Source organism: Sylvia atricapilla, chromosome 13 (genome assembly GCF_009819655.1).
Source record: "Sylvia atricapilla isolate bSylAtr1 chromosome 13, bSylAtr1.pri, whole genome shotgun sequence".
NCBI classification, from domain to species: domain Eukaryota; kingdom Metazoa; phylum Chordata; class Aves; order Passeriformes; family Sylviidae; genus Sylvia; species Sylvia atricapilla.
In genome coordinates this window covers 16,900,144-16,919,354 of record NC_089152.1, presented here as the reverse complement: position 1 = coordinate 16,919,354, position 19,211 = coordinate 16,900,144, and the positions used below count along the sequence as shown (strand labels likewise).

At 55.4% G+C, this 19,211-nt stretch overlaps 1 protein-coding gene, 1 long non-coding RNA gene and 2 other non-coding genes across 4 annotated transcripts; 1 reads left to right on the top strand and 3 right to left on the bottom strand.

Annotated features, from left to right (window-relative positions):
- Nucleotides 1–101: 101 nt before the first annotated feature.
- Nucleotides 102–8,736, bottom strand: LOC136366796 (sodium/nucleoside cotransporter 2-like). The gene is made up of 17 exons (XM_066328044.1): nt 8,610–8,736; nt 8,251–8,345; nt 7,816–7,907; nt 7,244–7,433; nt 6,767–6,908; nt 5,918–6,031; nt 5,476–5,553; nt 5,070–5,150; nt 4,652–4,732; nt 4,387–4,512; nt 3,088–3,218; nt 2,744–2,912; nt 2,361–2,558; nt 1,787–1,868; nt 1,212–1,310; nt 646–757; nt 102–552 (listed from the first exon to the last, which is right to left on the bottom strand). Exons 1-17 carry the CDS (start codon nt 8,676–8,678, stop codon nt 429–431), a joined length of 1,983 nt encoding a protein of 660 aa, XP_066184141.1. The 5' UTR covers nt 8,679–8,736; the 3' UTR covers nt 102–428.
- A 596-nt stretch (nt 8,737–9,332) lies between these two features.
- Nucleotides 9,333–19,019, bottom strand: LOC136366795 (uncharacterized). The gene is made up of 3 exons (XR_010744585.1): nt 18,879–19,019; nt 10,531–10,621; nt 9,333–9,391 (listed from the first exon to the last, which is right to left on the bottom strand). It is a non-coding gene; the product is annotated as an uncharacterized lncRNA (long non-coding RNA).
- Nucleotides 11,851–11,922, top strand: TRNAH-GUG (transfer RNA histidin (anticodon GUG)). The gene has a single exon. It is a non-coding gene; the product is annotated as a tRNA-His (tRNA).
- Nucleotides 12,821–12,892, bottom strand: TRNAH-GUG (transfer RNA histidin (anticodon GUG)). Its single transcript has one exon. It is a non-coding gene; the product is annotated as a tRNA-His (tRNA).
- Nucleotides 19,020–19,211: the final 192 nt, after the last annotated feature.

The following is a 19,211-nucleotide window of genomic DNA, read 5'->3' as shown; positions in this document are numbered from 1 at the left end:
GCACCCAGTGGGATGCATTGGCTTTGTGTTTGGGGGAAAGAAACATCTTCAAGCACTGGCTTTGCCCCACCCATGCCCTATGGGGGAGAGGAGGAGGGTTGGGGCCAGAGCCTAAGGCTGGCAGCAGACTGGTGCTCAGCTTGCAAGGTCTGCAGCAGGCATGGGTTGCAGCCCCAGCAAAAGACCTTGTGCTCTGTGGGACAGCCATAGTCAGGGGCCAGAAGGGGTCTGAGGGCAAGCACACAAGGGTTGTCATAATTTATTTGGGAGGTGCTCCCTTGTGTCCACAGGGCCAGCACCTAAGGCTGCTGGTTGCAAGGTGTATGCAGCTTCCATCAGCACGAGTGGAGAAGACCAAATGCTCAGGTTTCTGTTGGAAGTTTTTCTACCTTGGGATAAGCCTTGTAGGCCCTGGTGTTCCCCCAGTTCTAGACTGTCCCTGCACAGGACGTGTGGTTGTAGTGCATGCAGCACTCTCTGAGCCAGAGCACACTATCTGCCTGCTCAGCCCAGGATCCCGTGAAGGAGAGAGTCCCATTCTGGAGCACTGAGCTGGAAGGAGAGACACAGGGTCAGGACAAGCTCCTGCCCCACCACCTGGGTCCTTGGGCAGGGCCAGATGGCTCTGGGGCCCTTCATACCCACCTGGCAAAGAGCTGCTTACAGCAGGTGTACATGGAGTAGCTGGTCGAGTTGAAGTTGGTGTTGCTGAAGAACACTGTGCAGTCACCCACCTGTGTTGGCACATGGAGGAGACCTGGGGGACAGGGTCTCCTGTTGGGACTTAAGAGGTACCATGGATCCAAATTTCACACCCCAAGCAAGCTGTGATTCCTGTACCCCGTGCCTGCTCACGAGTCCCACACCTTGACCATATCTGCTTGCATATCCTATACCTGGGACTGTGCAGGTCCCATGAGCCATCCCACTTCAACCTCCAAGACTTTAGGGAGCCCCTTGCAGTACTCCAAAAGTTGCCTTTGAAATGTTCCAGCCCGGAGGAGGATGAGGGGCCTCAGGAGAGCTTGTTGGGCTTGGGCTGCCCTTGGCAGAGCCATGAGGGGAGAGCAGGGCTTGAAGGCTCTGGCAGAGCCATGGCAGGGGCAGGCCAGCCACCTCCATCCCTGAAAGCTGCATTTATAGGGTCTTCAGCCCTATGCCTGTGTCTCTCTGGATCTCTCTGGCCTTGCTGGCAGTGGGCAGAGACTCACCTGCCAGGCAGGCATTGAGCATGGAGACGCAGATGCCAGTGAGCAGGGCCCGCAGCACCACGGAGGCAAGGTCACCCTTGCGCTGGGGCACCATGGAAGCTGTGGGGAAAACAGACACTGGGCTGAGTCAGATCCTTGCTCTAGCTCTACACTGGGTGAGGAACAGATAGGGATGTGTCCTCAATCCTGAGCTGCCTCTGCCACATAGTGCCCTGCCCACCCCAACCCCTGCTGTCTGGAGGTGATCCCAGCCAGCACCCAGTGTGCTGTCTGCCTATCCTGGCAGAGCACTGTGCCCACCCTGCACCTATGGGTGATCCACCAGAGCTGTAAGCACTGCTCTTTCCCCTCTTGGGTGACACCCAGGCTTGAGGGGACGTGCATATGCTCTTGCCCATGCGTGCAGTGCAAAATCATCCCAGTCACCTCATGCAAATCCTGTTTCTTATCTGGCAGAGACTGAACATGGAGGCTTGAGGGCAGCAAATTCCTCCTGCTTCAGCTGAGCTCTTGCTTCCTGACCCAGGGCCCCACTCCCTCAGTGCCCAGGTACTCAGGACATAGGTCACACTTACCCAGGCCTCCCAGAGTGATTCCAATGGAGCTGAGGTTGGCAAATCCACAGAGGGCAAAGGTGGTGATGCTCTCAGCTCTCTCCTGAAAGGCACAGGAGCAGGGGATGGTCACCTCTGCCCAGGAGCAGCCCCAGAGCACCCAGAGCTGAGCACCACATTGGAGGGCCCAGATAGATGTGATAGAGGGAAGTCCCCCACCCCAACCCCCTTCTCCGTCAGCTATTTTTGGGAGCAAGGATAAAGGCTCTCCCTGGAAGAGGCTGGGCTGGGGGGACAAGGGGCTCTGTAGCACCATGATCTGTCCCATCAAGAAGTAGGATAAATGGGAAAGGTCTTCACTGACTCCTTCCTCCCACACCCAGCCATTAGCAAATGTCCAACTCCAGCTGGACATAGGTGCCCTCCCACTCCCAGCACCACCATCCTGGTTCAATGATCTTAGAGGACTTTTCCAAACTAAATGGTTCTGTGATCCTCTGTCTGCCCCCCATCTGTCTGCCTGGCCAGGTCCCGTGCCCCATTCCGGCTGGCTCTATCCCTGCCCTGTGCCTGGCAGGGTAGTGGTGCCCCTCACAGATATCCACTGCTTCTGGTTCCCATCCCACTCCTCCAGGCCCATCAGACGGTTCTTCTTGTACGTGGCCAGCTGCTGGTACGCCACAAACTCGTTCAGGAAGATCTTGATCCCCAGGAGCTCAGCCACTATCGGTGAATCTGCCCAGTCTGCCCCCATGAGAAAGGCCACAGGCATGAGGACATAGGAGCAGATCACCTGGGAAAAGCATCCCAAAAGGGAATGACTCAGAGCTGACCTGCACAGCCCTCGGATGGGACATCCGCTGCCAGGATGTTCCAAAAACCCAGCAAGGGTCTCAGCAGCCAACTGAGGCAGCAGGCAAAGGTGGGGATGGGTGGAGGATGCAGGATCTGGCAGCTCAAACCAGCTCTTGGGGATACCTGGAAGGTAAGACCCTCGATGTCTACCATGTCCCCAAACCAGCGGAGGGCAGCATTGATGAACTCCAGCACGGCCAGGAAGGCGATGAGGTTGGCTGCAATGTTGGCCACGAGCCCCACGGAGGTGGCAGCCCCATTGCTAGCAGCTTCCAGGATGTTCCGCTCTTCCCTGCAGGAAAAAGACCCCAGTGTACTCATCTGGCTGGGCATCCCCCGTGCCAGGTCAGCGCTCACTCCACCTGCAGTGTCCACTTGTGCCTCCAATGCCCCCAATGCCCCCACGGCTTCCCTGCAGTAGGAGGACTGATGCAGCCCCACCCCACTGCCTCTCTCCTCACACTCACCCTTTGGCAAGGCTGATGCTTGCTTTGCCCTTAAACTTGGACTCCTCCACTTCAGGGTAGACGAGTTTGGCCATGGCGAGGGCGCAGGGCGCAGCCATCACAGAAGCTGCAATCAGTGATGCTGCATCAATCTGCAAAGTGCAGACCAGAGGCATAGGCACGTCTGTGCAAGGCTGTGCCCCATAACCTGCCACCCCAGGGCATCCCAGTATGTGGCTGGCATCAGCCAGTGACACTCAGAGCAGTTCAGGGCTCCCCACTTGCTCAAGGTGTAAGAATTGACTGGTTTTCCCATCTGAGCAGCTGTGCACACGGGGCAGCTTGCCTGGATGGAGGCGATTGCTGGAGCTGCAGCGATTGTAGCCTTGGTGATGTTAATCTCTCCTGCTGTTTGACTTAATCGTAATGGTTCTTGTCCCTTCCTTGTTCCTTTTGACCAGTATCAGAGCAATAGGCTGGATAACACTGTTAACTTCTACCTGCTGATGAAGGGCCAAGCTCCCAGCCTCACCCCTCCCCTGGCAACATCTCATTTCTCTGACCTTCCACCTTTGATTCTCTATTTAAGGAGACTAATTAATGTTTAAATAGCAGGAGCTCAGGCAGCAGGTTAAGGGGAAGGTTTATTCAGAGCGCTCATGAACTGGAGAGGGCATCCCTGGGGGCTTGGTGCCAGAAGTGCCCAGGCAATGCTGGAGGAGCAGGGAGAAAAGAGGGAGGGGATGGGTATTGCCGTTTCTGTTTAAAAGGGGGTTGGAGAGGAGACACTGATCAGTGATAGCTAGTGAAAAGGTCAGAATCACAGACAGAGTTTCAGTTGGATACAAGGAAAAATTGTTCCGTGTCTGAGGTACCTCTGGGGGAAACCAGAGACTTTGGGGAAGATCTCCATCCATGGAACGTTCACTACCAACCTGGACAAGGCCCTGGGCATCCCCTCAGTTGCCATAACCTCAGTTGGCAGGAGGGTGGACCAGACACCCCCCCAGAGAGTCTTTCCAGGCTGTATTATCCCATGATTCTGTGGGATTTGCCCTGCTTGCTGTGCAGGGACACATGGTAAGGGTCCCATAGCACTGCCCTCTACCTGGCAGGGTTCTGGCCAGGCCAGCAGAGGTGCGGCTGCATGAGGTGTCTTTGGGACAAGGTAAGTCTGGACACTCTGCTCTCATCCTGCTTATGGAAGGGGATCATGAGGCACCTGCTGGGGGTCTTCTCTCATCCTCAAGTCCAGGGCAGTTCCTGTATGTCAGTACCCTGTAGCAGGGAGCGTGTGGCTCCAAATGCTTGTGCACTCACCCCGAAGGATATGTAGGCACCCATCACGCTGCCTGCAATGGTGGAAAAGCCACCAGTCATCACGGCATGGATCTCTGACAGGGTCATGTCTGCGAGGTATGGGCGGATGAGCAGTGGGGCTTCAGTCTGTGGAAGAGAAAACCCTGCTGTCCTTGGGGTGGGCCCATACAGGGCCACAGGTCTCATAGGGAGGGAGAAGACTCTTTCTCCAGGGCAGGCTGAGCTGCAAGCACTGAGGAGCAGTATCTGCTGTCCAGGATCTTACCTGTCCCACAAAAATGTTCCCTGCCACACTGAGAGTCTCAGTTGGGGTGGTGCCCATTGAGACTTGAAGCAGCCAGGAGATCTGGGGAAAGACAAGGCCACCGAGTTGACAGAGGCTCCTGGCACCCTGCCACCATACCCATGAAGCCAGGCACTGTTTGGCCCCTGCATGGAGGTGATCCTGGGAAGCACCTCCAGACCACATGGAAACATCAGCTCAAAGGTTCAGGTTTTTTGGCACTCTGAGAAAGGGGCTAGAAAGATGGAGCTTGTGTCTATTCTTTTAAGCAGGACAAATACCCCCAAATTAGTACCATGGCAATTTTCCTGGACATCTCTCAGCTGACCACACTAGACAGAGAACACAACAGGTTCTTCTCCTTTCCCCTGACATCCCAGATCTAGGAGTGAAGCCATACCTTGAGAATAAGCCACTGCATGACACCGAGGTAGTAGAGGATGGACATCACACAGCTGAAGAAAACAATGATGGGCAGGGTCTGCAGGCAAGGCACAGGGTTAAAGCAGAGCTGAGCCACATATCCCAGCACCTGAGGGCTGGGCATGGTGTGATACTGCACAGCCAGCCCACACTACTGGGGTGCCACAACACTCAGCCAGGCTGGCGGGAGGGACAGGGACCAGTGCAAATCCTCCATGGCACTGAGGAAGTCCACAGGTGTATACACATTTTAGGGAGATCCATCTCTGAGATGGTTGAGCTATGCCACAGCAGATCTGGCTGCATTTAGCTCTCTGCTCTCCAGGACCCAGGAAAGAGGCAGACCAGAAAAAAACCTCCCCATGCCCCATTCCTTGGCTGACCTGGAAGGCAAAGACTTCTTCAATGAGTGTGTTCCCAAAGACAAAGCTGGAGCCAGCTGTGGTGTAGCTCAGGAAGTACTGCAAGGGAAGAAATTACACAGGTAGAACAGAGATCTCCATCAGGTCCTCCCCTGATATTCTGCCTAGTGAGGGGCTGGGCCCCCAGACCCACAGTTCACTTCACTGCACACTAGAGAATGACTCTCTGAGACCTAAGATGGGATACTAGTGGGCTGTCCCAAAACCACAGGGCTCTGCTACAGTCTGGAAGGGAGAGCACACCGAGGGCTCTGGGCTGCTGCAGAAAACCAGAGAAGAGCCGGCCTCCCTCCAGTCCCGAACAAAATTGTTTGTGAGCATGCAATCCCCGCTCCATGCCACACTCTGCTTTTCCTGGTAATCACAGGGTACCAGCACAGGATGGGATGAGTTGATGCAGTACCTGGACCTGGTCTCCCAGCCACTGGAAAGCTTGGGTGCCAGGAGTTGTTCGGATGATAAAGAGTCCAAACAAGAACTCCAAACCAAGACCCCAGAAAACAGCTCTCCAGGACACCTGGGGACAAAAAGCAGAACAGGAGCTGAAATGTTTTCAAGGCCTATAGGCTTTCCCTTCTGGTTTCCAGCTGCTGCAACAGCAGCACGTGACAAACACCATAGATTCCCCTGGGGTGAAGATCATGGGGAGACCAATAAAGTGTCACAGAAACTGACAAATGCGGATTGGTGACAGCCAGAAATGAGTTGGTGAGACCCTAGAATTGGCTGGAACATAACCTGCCAAGCTGACTCGGGATACAAGCACAAAGACCTTAGGATGATTGGTAGGACAGACCTGCTAGACTGAAACTGTTCAATAACTCTGGAGGAGCAGGGTGGAGGGACTGCCCAAAGCACTGCAGCAGTTTGGGCTGGAAGCCACCAGGACTTCAGTCACTTCTAACCAAGGCTCCCAAGGCACCTGAAGCCCAAGTGTGGGTCTGGTGCTGGGTTTCTGGGTTTGACCCACTATGAGGGCCATGGCAGAAAACAGGACAGAGGCAATACAGGGGAGCCCTGGGGTGGGAAGTGGGAAGGAGAGCAATGGGAAGAAGGGCAGTGAGGTGGCTTTGGAGTCTATCCACCCAACCAGTTCAGCTCCTCAGGCTGCACCCAGCTCTGCCCATCTCTGCTGGGCTTCTACTTCCCCCAGAGAAGGGGATGCCAGGGGGAACAAAGTGCTTGTTCTCCAGTGCTGGGTGGCCACCTCCTGCAAGGGGACTGATGGTCAAGTCACACCTGAGACACGTACCGCACCGTGGTGCTTGGAGAAGGCAAACAGGAACAGCACCAAAAAGCAGAAGCCACCTAATGAGATGAGCTGCTCTGGGTTTCTGCCAGTGTCCAAAACCAGCCACACAATCAAGCCTGCCAGGAGGGCCACCCACAGGAGCCTGCAGAGGAAACTCCAGACTGTCAGCAAGATGATGCCCCCATAGGGAGAGAAGCTCATGAAGGGCAGGAGCTGATTGTGATGGAATTGCCACTGTAAGGTCCATGTATCTGAAGAAACCTGGGGCTCAGACACAAGCAAGGGATGTGAACAGCCACCACACTACTGAGGCAGAGCAGCAAGACATTTCTGCAGTGGCTTTTATGTAGTTCCCATACAGAGCCATTCTGGCCATTTGTGAGGTGCCTGCTGCCATCAGCTGTGCTTGTGCTGGCAGAGCCACGGGAGGGAACCCAGGTGCTGGGAGGGATCTGGCCCTGCCTTCTCCTGACTCACCATTTCAGCCAGGGCCAGCACTTTTGGAAGCAATTCCCAACAGGGCGGAGGAGCAGCAGAACCTTTGCTCCACAGTGCTTCTGGAAGATGTTCCAGCAGATGAAGAAGACAACCACAGCAGTTATGACCACCAAGGCAAGGGCTCGCTGAAAGTTGAGGTAACAGGCCGCAATGAAGTAGCACAGGTAGGCTGGAGAAGGGAGTCAGAAACATCAAGGCTGTAGGATCACAGGTTCGTAACTCACTGGGGCAAATCACGAGGTTCATTTCCTCCCAATGTCCTTCCCTGGTCACCCCTGAAGATCCCATCTTTGCGTGAGGAGACCTTAGGAGCACCACCCCAGCAGGGAGCAGAAGGGGCACAGTAAGCCCTTTGGGCAGGTAGAGAAAGGGCAGGGGGAAATGAGGTGAAGATAGAACTGGGCAGCAGTGGTGGGGTAAGGAGGGGGCAGTGAAGCTGCTGGGAGTGGATACAACCTCCACACACTTGGCAGTGTTCAATAAGTAGAGTCTGGAGGTATAGCCAGCCAAAGGGGTGGGGACATGGAGTCTCAGTGACAAGAAGTCCTCACCTATTCCAAGGAGCCCCAGGACAATTCTTCTCAACACCTTGGCATGAGCCTTGCAGAAATGTTTTGCCTTGGATGCCGGCTGCAGGGCCTTCCTGGGGAGAGTCACATGCAAGAGGCATGAGAGACACAGAAGATGCACGTGGAAGATGAGCCCAAGCCAGACCACCCCAGCTGCAGCCCGGCGCCCCAGAGCCAGGCCATGACTGTGGCTCCTGCTGGGCACTTCCAGCAGCAGGAGGTGGTACAGCTGGGCCATGGTGAGAAACCCCAGCTCAACATCACCTGCTGTGGGGACAGAGACCTGCCAGTGGCACCTTACAAGGCCACATGGAGCCATCAGACACTGCCCCCACTGTGTGCTCAATGCCACCCTACTCTGCTCCCAAATCGGGTTTGTCTCTGACAGAGCTCACACTTCTGTGCAGATTATCCCACCTGCTGAAGGAGGAGAATCTCCCTTTCCCTTTTCTTCTCTCCTCTCGGCTCTCACTGTGTGGACCACCACATTCCTCATAGTGTCTCTCCTCTCCCTGGAAAACATCATTAACAGGAGCACCCTGTACTCCAGAGGGAAGGGAAGGGAAGGGAAGGGAAGGGAAGGGAAGGGAAGGGAAGGGAAGGGAAGGGAAGGGAAGGGAAGGGAAGGGAAGGGAAGGGAAGGGAAGGGAAGGGAAGGGAAGGGAAGGGAAGGGAAGGGAAGGGAAGGGAAGGGAAGGGAAGGGAAGGGAAGGGAAGGGAAGGAAGGGAAGGGAAGGGAAGGGAAGGGAAGGGAAGGGAAGGGAAGGGAAACTTACATCAAAGCTGAAAGCTGGGTTATCTGTGCCCTTCTCAAGGCTGTCCAGGGTTATCTGGTTTCCTTCCATCTCCAGAAGTTCCCTTGCTTCAGTGCATATGGGAAACTGCACTGGGAGGGCCCAATGCTGGCTGAGGAGAGAAAGATGGAATCACCTCTGGGAAGCTCAAATGTCCCACTCTGCTTTTCAGTTTTGGGTCTCTGAGAGGATAATGCCCCTTGCAGTCAGTATTCAGAGCAGGTCCTGTCCCAGCACATCAAGGGACCATCCTATGAGGTCCTCAGGCCATGGTTCTGGTGTGCTGAATTCCTTATTCTCCTCTAACTCTGGAGAGGTCTTTAGTGTTCCATGCTTCCAAGGAATTATAGGAGAAGACTATATGCAGCAGGGAGTGCTGTTACTCCTCCTCCAAGCTGGTGACAATGTCCACCAGCCTCTGTGAGCCCCTTCGCTAGAGGGATTTTTCAAAGAAGTATCTTTCCTCACCCAAAGGTCTTGGTGCAACCAAGTAAGATGAGGAAGAAGGTCCTTTCATGCTGATAATTAACACAGTGAAGGAACAAAGGGTAGGAATGACTGGTAGTTTGCATAGGGACTGGTCCTAAAGGGGAATCCTACTGGGAGAACTGGTCCAGCAAACCCAGAAGAACCAGTGTTATGCCAGGGCAGGAACCCTTGGAGCATCATCCCATTTGGACACCCTCCCGGTTCCTCTACCTGGAGAAGGATGAGGGAAGAGCAGAGTGTCACAGGCAAGGCACTGATCAACTGCAGAAGCACTTCTGTGTGAAGACAGAGGCAGTAAGATGTTGTCTTTGCTTTGAGGAGAATTGTAGAGGTCTGTGCAGGGAAGGAGATTCCAGGGTCGTCACCAGCTTCCCACAGTGTCCACTGAAGGGAACAACTCAGTCCCAAATGCAACAGGTGAATGTGGGGAGTTGTGGAGAACATCCCCCTCATCGTGGTGCCTTGTGGCAGATGGAGGTGGTGTGGCCAGGGCTCCACAGGCCAGCAGAGCCACCATGGGGAGCCACTGGGCCATGCTGGCCCCCATGTGTCCCTGGGTTCATGGCTCTTCAGCAGCAGGGCAGGACCCAGGGCTGTGATGGGAACCCAGGACCTCACACCCCTCTCCAGGGCCTCCAACATCACTGGGGCTCCTGGGATGTCTCTCCAGGACCCTGGCAGAGATCAGGAGGACACTCCTCCCCAGGTCCACCAGCACTTCAAGAACACTCCCCAGAACCCGTCTGGTCTCAGTGACCCCTCCAGGATCTCATGGAGTTCCAGGACCACCCCAGGTTCCTGGCTGTGCCCCTGTCTCAGGCTCTGTGCCTCCTTGTCCCTCGCCCCGCCAGCCCCAAAATCTCGTTTTGGTGCAGTCTCATTAGCTGCCATCCCCTCAGGAGTGGGACTAGGTGGACACATAATGAGGGAGGGAGCAGAGGGGTGTCCCCAGTGCTCCCCGTGTACCGGTGTCCCCACGCACTCCTGTTCCTTGTGTCCCCCGCAGCCTCTGGAGCAGCGTGGCCACGGGACCCTCCGCCCTGTGTCCCTGCACTCCACGCTGTGACACCGCCGGTGGCCTCATCCCCCGCGTCCTCACACCCCCGGTGGCCTCGTGCCCTCCGTGTCCCCACGGCTCTCCCGCCCTGGCAGCCGCCGTCCCCCCGCACTCACCGCCAGCCCCGCGGGCCCCGCAGCTCCCGGTCCCGTGCCCGGTTACCCATTAACAGCTCGGTCCAAAGAGCTGGGCTGGGCACTGCGGCTCCTCCCGGGGCTCACACCCGGCCCTGCGGGGGGGGCAGCGGCGTGGCTGCGCAGGGCACCGTGCCATCCAAAGAAAGGTCAGCCGGGAGACATTCCCCCGGGCAAAACAAGCCTTGGGGAGAGATACTGAAAGTAGAACTCAAACTCTTACCTCACCCCAGGAAATGCTTCCCAAAGGAAACCAGAGTGGGGCACGCGCGGCCTCCAAAGCTTCAGTGGCGTGAAGTGATGTCCTCTGGGCCCTGAGAAGGATAGGGTGGGAGCCAACAAGTGTCCCCTTGCACTGTGTGTTGGAAACCACCTTTTCTCCCGGCATGATGGAAATTGCATGCCCAGGTTTGTGCACTCTACTGGTACCTCACGTTCTTTGTTTGCACAGGGAACGGTGAAGTGATGCGGCTCCGAGGGTGCCCAACCATGGTTGGCAGGAATCAGTTGAGACATCGGTGATTAATGATACCACGGGGCACTGCGGGCACCACGTGCCACACGCTGCCCGTAAACACACCGCTCTCCGTGCCAGCTCCACGCCTTCTGCTTGGGCATTTTGGCCAATCCCGCCGCTAAAGCTGGCCGGGGCTGGGGAGGCGCGAGTGCGCCATGGTGCAGGTCAGTATGTGGGTGAGAAAGGGGGAAAACGTGAAAGCTGTGGGTACAGCCCTGCTGTAACCTCCCTGGCCGCGCCTGGAGAGCCCCCGGCCCCGCCTGAGACACCCACAGGGCACCGAGAGCCCCCAGCCCCTCCTGAGACACCCACAGGGCACCGAGAGCCCCCAGCCTGAGACACCCACAGGGCACCGAGAGCCCCCAGCCTGAGACACCCACAGGGCACCGAGAGCCCCCAGCCTGAGACACCCACAGGGCACCGAGAGCCCCCAGCCTGAGACACCCACAGGGCACCGAGAGCCCCCAGCCTGAGACACCCACAGGGCACCGAGAGCCCCCAGCCTGAGACACCCATAGGGCACCGAGAGCCCCCAGCCCCTCCTGAGACACCCACAGGGCACCGAGAGCCCCCAGCCTGAGACACCCACAGGGCACCGAGAGCCTCCAGCCCCTCCTGAGACACCCACAGGGCACCGAGAGCCCCCAGCCTGAGACACCTACAGGGCACCGAGAGCCCCCAGCCCCGCCTGAGACACCCACAGGGCACCGAGAGCCCCCAGCCTGAGACACCCACAGGGCACCGAGAGCCGGCCCGGCCCCGCCTGTGACACCCACAGGGCACCGAGAGCCCCCAGCCTGAGACACCCACAGGGCACCGAGAGCCCCCAGCCCCTCCTGAGACACCCACAGGGCACCGAGAGCCCCCAGCCCCTCCTGAAACACCCACAGGGCACCGAGAGCCCCCAGCCCCTCCTGAGACACTCACAGGGCACCGAGAACCGGCCCGGCCCCGCCTGAGGCACGTCACCGGCAGCAGCACCAAGAGGCGCCGCGCCGCCCCGCTCGCCCAGAGCCCCGGTAGCGCGCCGTGATCGTATAGTGGTTAGTACTCTGCGTTGTGGCCGCAGCAACCTCGGTTCGAATCCGAGTCACGGCATCGCCCGGCGGTACCACGGCACACGGGCTCCGATTTTTGTCCTCGCTGGTTTCTTTAGTCCATAAGTCAATTTTTTTGTTTTTTCTTGTTATTTTCAATTTAATTTTATTTTTTCATTTATTTAATTATTTTTATTTAGTTAGTTGATTTTAATTTAATTTTATTTAATGCTATCTGTTTAATGTAACTTAATTTTCATTTTAGCTTTAATTTTTATTTTATTTTTATAGTCAATAATATTTTCTTTAATTTATTCTATTTTATTTAAAAAGTTTTAATATTTTAATATTTATTTACCTTCATGTCATCGATTGTTATTTTTCCCTTTTTTCCATTTTATTTTATTTTTATATTTAATCTTACTTTAATGGTTCATTTAATATTGTTTTAAATTTAATTATTTAGTTATTTTATTATATTTACTTTTCTTTTACTTAATCCAGTGGTATAATTTTTTATTATATTTTATTTTTATAATATTTCATAGATTTTACTTTAACTTAATTTTTAAATTCTATTTTTATTTCAGTTTTACTCTTACTTTTACTTACCTCATTCTCTTTTACTTTCTTTTACTCTTACTTACCTCATTCTCTCCTCTGCTTTCGTCTAATTTTGGTCTGGTTTAAAATTTAATTTTGTGATTTTATTTATTATTTCTACTTTGATGTAATTTTTTTGTCTTATGTTATTTCATTGTTTTCTGTCCCTCCTCTCCTCTCCCCGGCACCCGCGGGGCGAGCCCAGCTCGGCCCGGCCCCGCAGCCCCGCCGGCAACCGCCAAAAAAGAGAAAGAAGAATGAAATATCGGCGCGACCAAACCAACGGCGGACGCTGCGTTTGATTAAGGGGAAAGTGACAAAAATCGGAGCCCGTGTGCCGTGGTACCGCCGGGCGATGCCGTGACTCGGATTCGAACCGAGGTTGCTGCGGCCACAACGCAGAGTACTAACCACTATACGATCACGGCGCGCTACCGGGGCTCTGGGCGGGCGGGGCGGCGCGGCGCCTCTTGGTGCTGCTGCCGGTGACGTGCCTCAGGCGGGGCCGGGCCGGTTCTCGGTGCCCTGTGGGTGTCTCAGGCGGGGCTGGGGGCTCTCGGTGCCCTGTGGGTGTCTCAGGCGGGGCCGGGCCGGTTCTCGGTGCCCTGTGGGTGTCTCAGGCGGGGCTGGGGGCTCTCGGTGCCCTGTGGGTGTCTCAGGCGGGGCCGGGGGGCTCTCGGTGCCCTGTGGGTGTCTCAGGCGGGGCCGGGGGGCTCTCGGTGCCCTGTGGGTGTCTCAGGCTGGGGGCTCTCGGTGCCCTGTGGGTGTCTCAGGCGGGGCTGGGGGCTCTCGGTGCCCTGTGGGTGTCTCAGGCGGGGCCGGGGGGCTCTCGGTGCCCTGTGGGTGTCTCAGGCGGGGCTGGGGGCTCTCGGTGCCCTGTGGGTGTCTCAGGCTGGGGGCTCTCGGTGCCCTGTGGGTGTCTCAGGAGGGGCTGGAGGCTCTCGGTGCCCTGTGGGTGTCACAGGCTGGGGGCTCTCGGTGCCCTGTGGGTGTCTCAGGCGGGGCTGGGGGCTCTCGGTGCCCTGTGGGTGTCTCAGGAGGGGCTGGGGGCTCTCGGTGCCCTGTGGGTGTCTCAGGCTGGGGGCTCTCGGTGCCCTGTGGGTGTCTCAGGAGGGGCTGGGGGCTCTCGGTGCCCTGTGGGTGTCTCAGGCGGGGCTGGGGGCTCTCGGTGCTCCCGCTCCGCCCTCTGAGGGAATTCCCTCGGGGCAGCCCCGGAGCCGCGTCCCCTCGGGCCGCCCCCGCACTGCGCCCGTCCCGTGATCCCGGCCCCGGTGTTCTCACGGCCCTCACGCACTCTGTGCCCCCAGCGCCGAGTGTCGCTCCGTGTCTGACCCCACCTGCGGCGCTCACTCCCTCACCTTCATCCTCTGCCCTTGGCCCAGCTCCCTGATCCGACCCCGATCCGACCCCGATCCGACCCCGAGCCTGCCCCTTCCCGTCATCCCAGTCCTCTGTATCCCAGGGCAACCCCATTCACGGAGCTTTTACCTCACTTCTCGCTCCCCTGCCTGTTTCTCAGGGAGTAAAGGTTCTCCCAGCCGCAGGATTTATGAACCACTGGACACAGAGGGATGGGAGAAGAGAGGGACTAAGGATTTTCTGCCCCTGAAACAGTAACAGGTATCAGTCTGTGCTGGACTCCTTGTTTCTCCTGCTCAAGCACCTATTGATGCCTAACGAATCTGCCCTCACCACTGCTGCTGCTTTCCTGCTCACAGTATTGAAGGTTCTTTCACTTTTACAGATATGCAAAGAATTCCGAACACCTGGGATCAAAAAGATCTTTTGACATAAAATATTTTAGAGTGATTGCAGCATGACTCATTCCTTCTGAAGAGCTGGTCGCAGAAGCATTGTCTCCTTGCTATGGCATGAGCTCATCACTTGTCACCCATACGCACCTCCCATGGGAGGGGGTACAGGGAGTGGCGAGGGACTCCTACAACCCTGCTGGCCCTGTCCCCGCACCCCATCCGACCTGGTGTATCTGCTGGAGATGGAAAATCCTAAATCCAAAACCGCCTTCCTGAGGCTTGGGGCAAACTGGAGAAATGCCCTGTGCACCTTGATTACTCTGTGAAGTAATTGCTTCTGCCACCGAGGTCATCCTGCTGCAAACTGGCCCAAAAGAGCTCAGAGTGGTGGAGGAAAACAGAATGTTTTTTTGCCATTTTCTCCTCCCTTTGTCTATGCCCACCTCATCCTGTCCTCAGCAGTTTGCTGGTGTGCACCACCCCAGCAATGGTGGGATCCTTTGCAGTGGGAGCTGCTCTCCCATGTCAGACTGGCTGACCAGGTGATGGTGAAGGGGTATCTGAATGACCTGTGTGTCCATGTGCTACTGTCCTGCTCAAGTCCCACCTTTCACCCTCTCTTGACCACATGCCAAGATCCCAGTCCATGCCTCTTTATGGGACTGCAGGGATAGATCTTTTGTGTCCTTATGCTGTACAAAGTAGGTGCATTGACACTGGAAGGAGATATGTGGTTCTCTTCCCATGCCCAAGGAGTTTGATACCATCATCATCCCCTTGACTGCACCAAGGACACAAATCCAACAACCAGACACCTGCAGGACAGGTGTAGCTGAGCTGTAGAGGTCGGATCACTGCAACATCTGTATCCCAGATCATGAGCTTGTGAAGGGAAGAAGTCCTTGTGCTGCCCTGTGCCTGGTGTCTTGTGCCTTCCTCCACACCTGCACAAAGCCATGAGCTGGGCCGTGTCACTGGTGAAGGGATAAGCCCAGCTCCATGTTGGCCTGGACAACTGCTGTGTTGGGACAGGACCCAGGGGAGATGGTGGGACATGCTCTGGCAGAACATGCTGTCCATGGCTGGCGGGGACAAAGAACCTACAGTGACACGCAAGATGACCAGGAGATTCCTCCTCAGGAATTCCCATGGGCAGGCAGAGTGAGCTCCCTGAGGCTGGTGTCACCACGGCCTTTATCCCAACTCCTGGTCTGGCGGGATGCAGAGCCCACGTTTGGGTGGGTGGCTGGATGCTGGGCACACAGTGTGGGCTCCTTGGTGGCATGGAGGAGGCAGCAGGACTCGTGCTTTGGCTGCTTGGCAGATGTCTCTAGAATGTGGAAGCTGACAGAATTACAATGACCTCAATTGCTGGAACAGGCATGGCTGAGATAACACTGCAGCCATCCAGGACAGTCAGCCAAACATGGAAGTGAGCAGGGAGGTGGGAAAGGACACAGAGATAAGGTACTGGGTGTGGATGAGAAGGAGGAGGCAAGAAACTGCTGCCACCCATCGCTGGTGGTGGTGGCCTGTCCCAGCACAACTGTCTGCTGCAGGCTGCCTGCCCCAAAAGAGCTGGGATGTGAGCATTCCTAAGGAAACCTTGCCAGGTTGTCAGGGCCCCAACCGCCCTTTGCCACCTGCTTTTCAGTCCAGATGGTTTGGACCTGCCAGGATGTGTTCACACAGCATGAAGCAAAAGAGATGAGCTTGTGGGAGCATTGAGAGCCCCATCTGCCTCCTGGGTAACCTGATCCCTTTAGGATGCTCAGCACCAGGCAGGATGGCTGCTCCAGGCAGGCTCCTCTGCTCTTCCCACTCTGCTCTGTCCCTCCATATCTTTTCTCTGAGCCCTCTGATGTCTGTAGGTTGCATTCAGTGGGATTTTAAAGGTGCCTGGAATGTCAAAACACCAGTACAGCCAGACAGTGAGTGCTGCTGCACCCAGACATTGCCTCTCTGTGGCACAAATATAAATCTTGCAGCTGGCACAGGGACAAGCACAATTCATCACTGCATGGCTGTCTGGGCTGCTCTGCCCCCTGAGCAGCCTCTCCAGCTGTTCCCTCACAGGGACAGCCCCTGGCCTCCTTTCCCACTCTCAGGAAGGCAGGTGGGAGGCAGAGGAATCCCCACCACCTCCTCTTTTTTTTCTTGCAGCTTGCTAAAGCAGCCACAGGAGCAGCGCTGGTGCTGGGGAGGCAGAACAGATGCCAGTGCTGTGAGGAGGTGCTCTATGTTTCACTGGTGATGGAAAAGCAGTGGTGCAAGCCAATGCTGTCCTCTCTGGCTGTTCAGAGGCCATTAATCCAACATGGAAACTGCTCTGCTGCAGAAATACCACCTTCCTTCCTAAGGAAATCAGAGCAACTCTACCACCTAGCCCAGCATCCCATATTCTCATACCCATAGGCACTGCTGGGGCAGAGCTGGAGGCTGGAGGAAGAGTTTTGGGGCTGGAACAATTCGGAGGTGAAGGTTTGTGTGGGTTTTTTGAATGAAGGACAAAACACTGGAAGACAATTGCAATCAACCTGACCTCATACAATCCCCACCATCCTCTTCTAGGGCCACAGAGATGGTCTGAGGGCTGGAGCCCCTCTGCTTCTCCTCTCTGCTGGGAGAAGTGAGAGACTTATCCTGAAGAAGAAAAGGCTCCAGTGAGACCTTAGAGCCCCTTCCAATGCCTAAAGGGGCTCCAGGAGAGCTGGAGTGGAATTTGGGACAAGGGCCTGGAGTGCCAGGACCAGGGGGAATGGCTTCCCACTGCCAGAAGAGAGGGCAGGGATAGATGGAATATTGGGAAGGAATTCTTGGCTGAGAGGGTGTTGAGGCCCTGGCACAGGTTGCCCAGAGAAGCTGTGGCTGTCCCATCCCTCAAAGTGTTCCAGGCCAGGATGAACAAGTCTTGGAGCAACCTGGTCTAGTGGAAGGTGTCCCTGCCCATGGCAGGGAGTGCACTGAGATGAGCTTTAAGGTCCTTCCAGCCCAAACCATTCCATGATTGTAGCTCATGAGACATGGACTGAGGACTGAATGAGAAGAACTTGAGCATTCCTTGACATGAGTGTTCATGAGTGAACATGAGTGTTCAGCTGTGATGATCTCCAGAGGCTTTATGAGCCCACAACAGCACATGAGCTGGGTCCTGGTTCTTCCAAAGTCTGAACTTCAAAGGACATTTTCCAGTCTGCCAACAAGAAAACGAGAAGGGAAGACAAACAGGACTGATTTTCTGCTTGTTTGTATTTTGGGATGTCCTTGCCTGGCTCCAATGCTCAGAAATCAAAGAAAATGGAACCCAAAAATGTGTTGAGCGGGGATTTCTCAAAGCTGCCGTGTCCAAAACCCAGGGAGCACAGCCCAGAGCAGCCTCTTGAGCTCTTTCCTTGTGTGTCCAGCATGCAGCTGAAGATGGAACTGAGGAAAGTGTCCCAGGGGAGAACCAGCCATGCTGCATCCCTAAATAAATGCTGCCACATGTCTGTGAGTGCCCTGCCTGATTCCAGCTGCCAGCCCCGGCTCTCACTTTGCCTTTGTCTGTGCACAGCAGGAGCCTCCTCCCGCTGCAGGGATTTATAGCCTGCACACAGCCCCCTCTTAACCCAGCTTTGTGCTGCTGAATGGGCAGAAAACAGGCCACCATGAGCTGCCAGGCAGCCTGCCAGCCCTCACCTCTCCACTTCTTGCACTCGTCTCTGAACCCACCTTCATTTTCTGCCTCTCAGCCCTTTCAGAGAAACTGGGCTGGTGGCAATAGCAATTGATCCCCGCTCTGTGGGAAGAATGCCCACTGTTTTGCTCTTGTGCACCGAGCCCGTCTTCCCGACAGCTGATGACAGCCCAATTAAGAGATATAAGGGGATACCAGAAGTGGTTCACACCCCACAGGCAACATAAAGCTAGTGAGTCTGTCTGGAGAAGGACCCAGCTGCGGGAGCATGGCTGTTGCAGCTGGATTAATCAAACCCACCATTAACCCCTTCCCGGGGCACTCAGGTCCCCTGCCAGCCCCCCAGCACAGGCCCCCACCACTACATCGCTCTGATTGAGCTGCAAATGCTCCAGCTCCTGAGTTTGCTCAGCCTCAGATCGATGAGTGCAGGCAGCTCCAATCAATTCCACTTTACCACTTGCTATTGAGTTCAGATCCATGCTCTTGCAGCTGATCCCGCGTCCTTCGTTCATTCAGAAGAGAGATTCAGGCATTTTATCCCAGCTGGATGCAGTTTTGCCCTTGCAGGACCAAACCCTTTGGTAGGAGCAAATTTGGTGGGCCCCATGAAGGGCCAGCAATGAAAGGATTGAATTTGTGCTATGGTTGAAGCCCTAAGAGCATCCACCTGGCTGTCAGAGTCTGGAAATGAGTGGCTGGATGAGGCCATGCAATTTGCATGATGTAATAGAGCTGTTGCCACCAAGCCAGCATCTGTCATGAGGTTTTCCTGTCATGATCCTGGTTTTGCTGCAGGAAAGCTCCTGTGTCTTGGTTTCCCTGTCCCCACGGGAGGTGAGAGGGGAGAATTCAGCTCTCTGGGACTTGAGCCCACACAAAATGATTTTGCAGAAAAAGAAATAACATCAAAGACTTTACATAATGGCTGTTTGGAAATTTCCCTCAAACGTGGCGGTTGTCAGTGAAAGAAGTGTTTCTCACCTTCTGGGTGTCAGCCCTGCAGTCATTTTTCTCTCCTTTCTTGTCACCCAGCTCTCTCAGTGGCCTCTCTCCAGGATGCTGCTGAACCTGTGGAAATGAAGTGTCCCAGGGCTCTCCACACCTCGTCAAAGTGTTAATGAAATAACAGAACACAGCACAGAGCAGTTGTGACACTCGGGGTCGTGATGTGCAGAGGGCTGTCAGCACTGAGAGCAAAGGCAGGGACCAGGCTCGGTAAGGCTGAGGTGATGACTGATGGATCCGGCTCCAAGCTGGCAGATGTCTTTCAGCAAGTTGTCATCTCTTCTTTTGGTCAATTAGCATTGCCTCAAT

What these genes read in the sequence shown, in the direction of transcription:
- LOC136366796 (XM_066328044.1), bottom strand. Translation starts at nt 8,678, where the DNA reads ATGGAAGGAAACCAGATAACCCTGGACAGCCTTGAGAAGGGCACAGAT. An exon ending in TCTCCAAGCACCACGGTGCG is followed by an intron (nt 6,032 to 6,766) that starts GTACGTGTCTCA and finishes TTTTGTCCCCAG; the next exon opens with GTGTCCTGGAGAGCTGTTTT. An exon ending in TCGAGGGTCTTACCTTCCAG is followed by an intron (nt 2,559 to 2,743) that starts GTATCCCCAAGA and finishes TGCTTTTCCCAG; the next exon opens with GTGATCTGCTCCTATGTCCT.